The sequence below is a fragment of the Zonotrichia leucophrys genome, chromosome 29 (genome assembly GCF_028769735.1).
Source record: "Zonotrichia leucophrys gambelii isolate GWCS_2022_RI chromosome 29, RI_Zleu_2.0, whole genome shotgun sequence".
NCBI classification, from domain to species: Eukaryota; Metazoa; Chordata; class Aves; order Passeriformes; family Passerellidae; genus Zonotrichia; species Zonotrichia leucophrys.
The window spans coordinates 2,606,659-2,616,125 of record NC_088198.1 but is presented as its reverse complement, the minus strand read 5'-3'; the positions used below and the strand labels follow the sequence as shown (position 1 = coordinate 2,616,125).

Sequence of the window (9,467 nt, the reverse complement as noted above, 5' to 3'; positions counted from 1 at the left end):
TGCGTGCCCAGGGTGCCACCCCCGAGTGGGGACACGCGTGACAGGAGCCCCGTGGGGACAGCGCCACACGCGTGTGCCCGCAGGACCCTTCTGGGGGGGGTTAGTGTCACACAGGGCACGGGAGGGTCACACAGGTGGCACACGCCTGGCACACAGGTGGCACACGCGTGTGCCCGCAGGACCCTTCCAGGAGGGGTTAGTGTCACACAGGGCACGGGAGGGTCACACAGGTGGCACACGCGTGTGCCCGCAGGACCCTTCCTGGAGGGGACGGGAGTGTCACACACGGCACGGGAGGGTCACACAGGGGGCACACGGGTGACACACGCCTGGCACACGCCCGGCACACGCCTGGCACGGCGTGGCACGCACGAACCCAGGTAGGAATTGTGCCCCACGTCCGCGGCCGCGCCGGGCACCCTCTCTCCGGGCTCGGGGGTCCGGAACACCCTCAGGTCGGGGGCGGCGCTCTCAATGTTTGTCACAAAGAGCAGCCCTGGGTGGGGAGGGGGCACGGCCGCGGGTCAGGGGCGCCCCCAGCCCCCGTACCCAGGTAGCTGTTGGCGGGCACGGGGATCAGGGACGGGTCCTGCTCCTTCTCCCCCCCCGCTTCGAACGGGCCGGCGTCCGGGCGCAGCAGGTCCAGGGAGCTCTGCTGGAGCCGCTCCAGGCGCACGGTGCCTGCGGGCCCGGGGACAGTGGGGACAATGGGGGACATTGGGGACAATGGAGGGACATTGGGGACACCAGGAGCTCTGCTGGAGCCGCTCCAGGCGCACGGTGCCTGCGGCCCGGGACGTGGACAATGGGGACAATGGGGGGACATGGGACAGTGGGGGGACATGGGGACACGGGGGGACATTGGGACACCAGGGAGCTCTGCTGGAGCTGCTCCAGGCGCACGGTGCCTGCGGGCCCGGGGACAGTGGGGACATTGGGGACAATGGGGGGACATTGGGACACGGGGGACATTGGGGACACCAGGGAGCTCTGCTGGAGCTGCTCCAGGCGCACGGTGCCTGCGGGCCCGGGGACAGTGGGACAATGGGGGACATTGGGGACAATGGAGGGACATTGGGGACACCAGGGAGCTCTGCTGGAGCTGCTCCAGGCGCACGGTGCCTGCAGGCCGGGGGGACAATGGGGGCAATGGGGACAATGGGGGCAATGGGGACAATGGAATATTGGGGACAATGGGGGCAAAGGGGAGCAGTGGGGACAATGGGGACACCGAGGGGTCCATGGGGCTGTGGCTGAGCTGGGACCCCTTCCCAGGGGAGGGGGGACAATGGGACAGTGGGACATTGGGACAGTGGGGGACATTGGGGACAATGGGCTCTGCTGGAGCCGCTCCAGGCGCACGTGCCTGCGGGCCGGGACAATGGGGACAGTGGGGGGACATTGGGGACACCAGGGAGCTCTGCTGGAGCCGCTCCAGGCGCACGGTGCCTGCGGGCCCGGGGACAGTGGGGACATTGGGGACAATGGAGGGACATTGGGGACAGTGGGGGGACATTGGGGACACCAGGGAGCTCTGCTGGAGCCGCTCCAGGCGCACGGTGCCTGCGGGCCCGGGGACAGTGGGGACAGTGGGGGGACATTGGGGACAATGGAGGGACATTGGGGACATTGGGGACACCAGGGAGCTCTGCTGGAGCTGCTCCAGGCGCACGGTGCCTGCAGGGCCCGGGGGGACAATGGGGGCAATGGGGATAATGGGGGAAGTGGGGACAATGAGGACACGGGGGGACAATGGGGACAATGGGGACAATGGGAATATTGGGGACAATGGGGGCAAATGGGAGCAGTGGGGACAATGGGGGCAATGGGGACACCGAGGGGTCCATGGGGCTGTGGCTGAGCTGGGACCCCTCCCCAGGGGACGGGGGGACAATGGGAACAATGGGGGCAATGGGGACAATGGGGGCAGTGGGGACAATGGGGACAATGGGGACACCGAGGGCTCCAAGGGGCTCTGTTTGAGCAGGGACCCCTCCCCAGGTGAGGGGGACACTGCGGGGACCCCCAGGGACACCGAGGGACCCTCGTGCTCGGCCTGAGCACCCCCAGCCCCAGCATCACCCGGGCACACCTGGGGACCCCCCCACACCCCCCAAACGCCCCTCACCCTCCCAGTTATTGGTCCCACACCCCCCCCCCAGGAGGGGTCCCAGAGAAGGGTCCCAGCACCCCTCACCCTCCCAGCTGTGGTCCCCATTCCCAAACGCCCTCAGACCCCCAACCCTCCTGTTAGGGGGTCCCATCTCCCCTCACCCTTCCAGCTGTACGTCCCCGGAGCCCCCAGCAGGAACAGCCCCCAGACCCTCAGTGGGCAGGGGTCTCACCGCCCCTCACCCTTCCAGTTGTACGTCCCCGGTGCCCCCAGCAGGAACAGCCCCCAGACCCCCCAAACCCTCAGTGGGTGGGGGTCTCACCGCCCCTCACCCTTCCAGTTGTACGTCCCCGGAGCCCCCAGCAGGAATTCACCCCCAGACCCTCAGTGGGCAGGGGTCTCACCGCCCCTCACCCTTCCAGCAGTAGGTGCCCGATGTCCCCAGCAGGAACAGCCCCCAGACCCCCGTTTTGGGGTCCCATCTCCCCTCACCCTTCCAGTTGTACATCCCGGGGCCCCCAGCAGGAATACACCCCCAGACCCCCCAAATTCCCCTGGGCAGGGGTCTCACCGCCCCTCACCCTTCCAGTTGTACGTCCCCGGGGCCCCCAGCAGAGATACACCCCCAGACCCCCCAAATTCCCCCTGGGCAGGGGTCTCACCGCCCCTCACCCTTCCAGCTGTACGTTCCCGGAGGCCCCAGCAGGAATTCACCCCCAGACCCCCCAAACCCTCAGTGGGCAGGGGTCTCACTGCCCCTCACCCTTCCAGTTGTACATCCCCGGGGCCCCCAGCAGGAACAGCCCCCAGACCCTCAGTGGGCAGGGGTCTCACCGCCCCTCACCCTTCCAGCTGTACATCCCGGAGCCCCCAGCAGAGATACACCCCCAGACCCCCCAAATTCCCCTGGGCAGGGGTCTCACCGCCCCTCACCCTTCCAGTTGTACGTCCCCGGAGCCCCCAGCAGGAATTCAGCCCCAGACCCCCCAAACCCTCAGTGGGCGGGGGTCTCACCGCCCCTCACCCTTCCAGTTGTACGTCCCCGGAGCCCCCAGCAGGAATACACCCCCAGACCCCCCAAACCCTCAGTGGGCAGGGGTCTCACCGCCCCTCACCCTTCCAGCTGTACGTCCCCGGAGCCCCCAGCAGGAACAGCCCCCAGACCCTCAGTGGGCAGGGGTCTCACCGCCCCTCACCCTTCCAGCTGTACGTCCCGGGGGCCCCCAGCAGGAATTCACCCCCAGACCCCCCAAATTCCCCCTGGGCAGGGGTCTCACCGCCCCTCACCCTTCCAGTTGTACGTCCCCGGGGCCCCCAGCAGGAATTCACCCCCAGACCCCCAGACCCTCAGTGGGCGGGGTCTCACCGCCCTCCCCCCTTCCAGCTGTATGTCCCGGGTGCCCCCAGCAGGAATTCACCCCCAGACCCCCCAAACCCTGGGCAGGGGTCTCACCGCCCCTCACCCTTCCAGCTGTATGTCCCGGGTGCCCCCAGCAGAAACAGCCCCCAGACCCCCCAAACCCTCAGTGGGCAGGGGTCTCACCGCCCCTCACCCTTCCAGTTGTACGTCCCCGGGGCCCCCAGCAGGAATACACCCCCAGACCCCCCAAATTCCCCCTGGGCAGGGGTCTCACCGCCCCTCACCCTTCCAGTTGTACGTCCCCGGGCCCCCAGCAGGAATTCACCCCAGACCCCCCAAATTCCCCCTGGGCAGGGTCTCACCGCCCCTCACCCTTCCAGTTGTACGTCCCCGGGCCCCAGCAGAAACATGCCCCCAGACCCCCCAAACCCTCAGTGGGCAGGGGTCTCACCGCCCCTCACCCTTCCAGTTGTACGTCCCCGGAGCCCCCAGCAGCACGTAGCGCCGGTCGGGGCTGAAGGCGGCCGCCAGGCCCTGCTGGCAGAACCCGAACCGTTCGTGGCCCGGCGCTCGCCCCTCGCAGAATTTCCACTCGCCGCCGTCCAGCTCGTCGCGCTCCCGCAGGTCCTGGCTCAGCACGAAGCAGCGCCCGATCACGTCCCGCGTCTCCAGCGGCTGCCGCACGCGGTGCCGCACCTCGTAGCGGTGCGCGCAGGTCTGGGGACAGCGAGGGACAGCGGCGATGGGGACAGCCGGCCGAGGGGTCCCCGGTGTGCCCGTCCCGTGTCCCCATCCCGTGTCCACATCCATCCCGTGTCCCCATCCCGGTGTCTCCATCCCGTGTCTCCATCCCGGTGTCTCCATCCCGTGTCCCCGGTGTCCCCATCCATCCCGGTGTCCCGATCCCGGTGTTCCCATCCATTCTGGTGTCCCCGGTGTCCCCATCCATCCCAGTGTCCCCATCCCGGTGTCCCCGTCCCGTGTCCCCATCCCAGTGTTCTCATCCACTCTGGTGTCCCCGGTGTCCCCATCCATCCCGGTGTCCCCGATGTCCCCATCCATCCCGGTGTCCCCATCCTGGTGCCCCATCCATCCCGGTGTCCCTATCCCAGTGTCCCCGATGTCCTCATCCCGGTGTCCCCGATGTCCCCATCCCAGTGTCCCTATCCATCCCGGTGTCCCTATCCCAGTGTCCCCGATGTCCCCATCCCGGTGTCCCCATCCATCCCGGTGTCCCCATCCTGGTGCCCCATTCATCCCGGTGTCCCTATCCCAGTGTCCCCGGTGTCCTCATCCCGGTGTCCCCGATGTCCCCATCCCAGTGTCCCTATCCATCCCGCTGTCCCTCCCCGGTGTCCCCGCCCTGGTGTCCCCATCCCACTGTCCCCGGTGTCCCCATCCACCTCGGTGTCCCCATCCCAGTGTCCCCACCCTGATGTCCCATCCCTATGTCCCTGTCTCGCTGTCCCCATCTCTCTGTCCCCATCCATCCCGGTGTCCCCATCCATCCCGGTGTCCTCGGTGTCCCCATCCCGGTGTCCCCACCCCGGGGTCCCCGTGCCGGTGCTCACCACGACCTTGCCGCCGGGCCCTTGGCTCTGCACGCTGACCCCCAGCCATTGGTTCTCTTTGCTCTCTCGCTGCGGATCCTCTGCGGGCACCGGGGGGGTCAGCCCGGCCCGGACCCCCCCTGGGGACCCCCCGGGACCCCCCGGGACCCCCCGGGACCCCCGCTCACCTCCGCCATCGATGGGGACCCTCCAGCAGTCGGAGGGCTCGGCGCTCAGCGGGCAGGCGAACAGAGCCCCGCTGATGTTGGCGGCCTGGCCGGGCAGCGCCCGCGCCCGGGGGGCTCCCACGAGCAGCCTGGCAGGGCAGCGACCCCCGTCAGGGCGTGGGGAGGGGTCCCCGGGGGTCACGGAACCCCCCGGTACCGGCTGTGCCACCCCCGGGCCCGGCAGCTGCTGTGGGGACACTGTGGGGACAGGAGGGGACACCCCGGACACCCCGGACACCCCCGGGACCCCGGTCGGGATTTGGGGAGGGGTCCCTGAGAATCATCGAGCCCCCTCCGGCACGGCTGTGCCACCCCCGTGCCCAGCGCGGTGCCAGCCTGGGGAGGGGGACACTGTGGGGACACCTGGACACCCCCTGGGACCCCGGTCAGGGTTTGGGGAGGGGTCCCCGAGGGTCACCGAGCCCCCCTTGGTACCCCCCTGGCGCGGCAGCTGCTGGGGGGACACTGTGGGGACAGGAGGGGACAGGAGGGACCCCTGCTAGGATTTGGGGAGGGGTCCCCGAGGGTGACCAAGCCCCCTCCGGGTGCAGCTGTGCCACCCCCGTGCCCGGCTCGGTGCCAGCCCCACCAAGCAGCGACACTGCGGGGACATTGTGGGGACAGGAGGGGACACCCCAGACATCCTCCGGGACCCCCGCGAGGATTTGGGGAGGGGTCCCTGAGGGTCCCCGAGCCCGGGCGGTGCCGGTGGCGCGGGGGGGACGCGGCGGAGCCCACGGGGGTGGCGGGGAGGCAGAAGAGGTAAAAATAACCCGGAATTCACTCAAAATAACCCGGGAGCAGCATGGCCAAAAAAGGAGCGGGGACACCGAGACACCCGCGCCCCACGGGGCCGGGACAGGCCGGGGGACACCGGGGGACAGCGGGGACAGCGGGGACAGTGGGGGACAGTCAGGGGACAGTGAGGGGACAGTGGGGGACAGCCAGGGGACAGTGAGGGAGCCGAGCCCAGCCCGGTTCCGCCGCCACCTGCCCCGGGCAGCGGCGGCCAAAGCCGCCCTCGGTGCCAGGAACGCGGCGCGGGCGGCAGCGCTGCGACACCGCGGCGACAGCGGCGACACCGGGACAAGGGGGGGGGTGAAGAGGGGGGGACGCGGTGACAGCCAGGGTTGAGAGACCCCCGGGAATGGCCCGGGAGAAGCGGGAGGGACAGGGGGACACAGGGGGACAGGGGGATATGGGGGACAGAGGGACAGGGGGATGTGAGGACATGGGGACAGGGGGACACTGGGGTAGTAGGACACGGGGACACGGAGGACAGGGGGACACGGGACCGGGGAACTGGGGACATGAGGGTGGGACACGGGACACTGGGGTAGTGGGACACAGGGACACACGGACACTGCGGACAGAGGGACACAGGGACGCACGGACACGGAGGACAGAGGGACACGGGGGGACAGAGGGACACGAGGACAGAGGGACACGGGGACACGGGACACGGAGGACAGAGGGACACGCGGACACGGCAGTCGCGGGTGGGCGTTCGCCGCACGGCCCGGGGGGGTCCGGCCGGGGGGGGTCGCTCCAGCCGAGAGCTCCGGGGCAGCGCTGGGACCCCGAGACCCCCTGAGCCCCCCCAGAGCCCCCCCAGAGCCCCCCCAGGGCCCCCATCCCCCGCTAATGCTGAATAATCCCGGCCGCGCAGGCGGCCTGACCGTGACACCGACACCGTCCCTGTGTCTGTCCCTGTGTCTGTCCCTGTGTCTGTCCCTCCTGTCCCTTCTGTCCCTTTGGCACCGTCCCCTCTCTCTGGGGTCGCTCCGGGGGTCCCGCTCCCCCTCAGCCCCGCGGCTCCCGGCGCTCCCGAACCCCCCAAAATCCCGGCAATGGAATCCCCCCCCCCAAAACTCCCAAAAATCCCCCAAACCCCGGCAATAGGATACCCCCAGACCCTGAACCCCCAAATCCCGGCAATAGGATCCCCCCACCCAAAAACTCCCCAAATCCCGGCAATAGGATCCCCCCACCCAAAATCTCCCCCCCAAATCCCGGCAATAGGATCCCACCGACTCAAAACTCCCCCAAATCCCGGCAATAGGATCCCCCCAACCTCCAAAACACCCCAAATCCCTCAATAGGATCCTCCCTGCCCTAAAACTCCCCAAATCTCGACAATAGGATCCCCTGAACCCTCAAAATCCCCCCCCCCTAAATCCCGGCAATAGGATCCCACCGCCTCAAAACTCCCCCAAATCCCGACAATAGGATCCCCACAACTCCGGAACCCCCAGAATCCCCCAAATCCCCTCAACAGGATCCCCCCCAATCCTGGAATTCCGCAAAATCCCCCAAGTCCCGGCAATAGGATCCCCCAAAATCGCCAAATCCCCAAAATCCCCTCAACCGAACCCCCCCACCCCGGTTCCGCCCCCATTCCCGGGGGTCCCTCCCTGCCCATCCCGGGGGTCGCGTCCCCCCCGGTCCCTCCCGGTCCCTCCCGTTCTCCCCGTTTCCCCCGGTTCCTCCCGGTTCTCCCCGGGTTTCTCCCGGTTCCTCCCGGTCCCTCCCGGTCCCTCCCGGTCCCTCCCGGTCCCTCCCGGTCCCCCCGGTTCCCCGCTCACCACGCCCGGGGCTCGGGGCTCAGCTGCCGGTGCAGCGCCACGGCCGCTCCGAAGAGGCTGCCCCGGTCCCCGTCCTTGAGCACCGGGCTGGCCCCGTCCAGGTTGAACGCGGCGGCCGCCGGTAATGTCAGAAACAGCGCCGGTAACACCGGGCACAGTCCCGGTAGCCCCGGGGACAGTGCCGGTAGCCCCGGGCAAAGTCCCGGTAGCCACAGGGACACCGACAGTAGCCACTTGTAGAGTCCCGGTAACCACCGGTAGAGTCCCGGTAGCCCCGAGCAGAGCCCCGATAGCCACAGGAACGGCTCCGGTAGCCACCGGCAGAGCTCCGGTAACTCTGGTAGGCACTGGCACAGTCCCGGTAGCCCCAAGGACACCGACAGTAGCCACCGGTACAGCCCCGGTAACGACCGGTAGAGTCCCGGTAGCAGCCGCGGTAGGCACCGGGACAGCCCCGGTAGACCCGGGAGCCGCAGGAACATCGCCGTTAGCCACCGGCAGAGCCCCGGTAGCCCCATTAACGGCCCCGGTAAAAGCCCCGGTGGGCACCGGCACAGCCCCGGTAACGGCCCCGGTGGGCACCGGCAGCCCCCGCTCGCCATCCCCGCCCCGCCGGTGCCGCCGCCCGCGGCTCCCGCTGCTCCCGGGGGCGGCTCCGCCCCGGCCCCGCCCCCGCGGAACCGGGGAAGCCCCGGAGAGCCCCGGGAGGGGCGGGGCAGGGAGGGGGCGGGGCCACGAACAGAGGGAGGGACCCCAGACCCACAGAGGGAGCCCAGAGGGCGAGGGGTGACCCCAAATACCGAGACTGAGCCCAAATACCGGAGAGTGACCCCAAACATGAGGAGTGACCCCAAATACCGGAGAGTGACCCCAAACATGAGGAGTGACCCCAAATACCGGGACTGACCCCAAATCCTGGGAGTGACCCCAAATTCCCGGAGTCACCCCAAATTCCTGCAGAGATCCCATAGGGTCGGGAGTGACCCCAAATTCAGGGACTGATCCCAGCACCAGGGAGTGACCCCAAATTCCCAGAGTGACCCCAAATCCAGGCCTTGGCAGTGACCCCATAGGACAGGGAGTGACCCCAAATATGGGGAGTGACCCCAAATCCCGGGGAGGGACCCCATAGGGCGAGGGGTGATCCCATAGGGTGGGGAGAGACCCCAAATCCAGAGAGCGACCCCAAACCCAGGCACTGGCCCCATAGGGCGAGGGGTGACCCCAAATCCCAGGGAATGACCCCAAACCCAGCGAGTGACCCCAAACCCATGGAGTGACTCCAAAAGGTGAAGAGTGACCCCAAACCCACGGAGTGACCCCAAATCCCAGGGAATGACCCCAAATCCAGGCACTGACCCCATAGGGCAGGGAGTGACCCCAAATTCCCAGAGTGACCCCAAATCCAGGCACTGACCCCAAACCCCGGAGTGACCCCAAATCCAGGCCCTGGCAGTGACCCCATAGGACAGGGAGTGACCCCAAATCTGGGGAGGGACCCCAAATCCAGGAGCTGACCCTAAATCCCGGGAGTGATCCCAAATTCCTGGAGTGACCCCAAATCCAGAGAGTGACCCCAAACCTACAGAGTAATCCCAAACCCAGGGAGTGATCCCGGCACTGGGGAATGAC

The 9,467-nt window shown here is 68.3% G+C and overlaps 1 protein-coding gene across 1 annotated transcript; it reads right to left on the bottom strand.

The window, feature by feature from the left end:
* Nucleotides 1-273: 273 nt before the first annotated feature.
* On the bottom strand, nucleotides 274-8,420 carry ITGA7 (integrin subunit alpha 7). Its single transcript, XM_064734914.1, has 5 exons — nucleotides 7,836-8,420; nucleotides 5,212-5,339; nucleotides 5,045-5,124; nucleotides 3,935-4,190; nucleotides 274-496 (listed from the first exon to the last, which is right to left on the bottom strand). The coding sequence occupies exons 1-5, from the start codon at nucleotides 8,351-8,353 to the stop codon at nucleotides 300-302; spliced, it is 1,179 nt and encodes a 392-aa protein (XP_064590984.1). The 5' UTR covers nucleotides 8,354-8,420; the 3' UTR covers nucleotides 274-299.
* Between the last annotated feature and the right edge of the window lie 1,047 nt (nucleotides 8,421-9,467).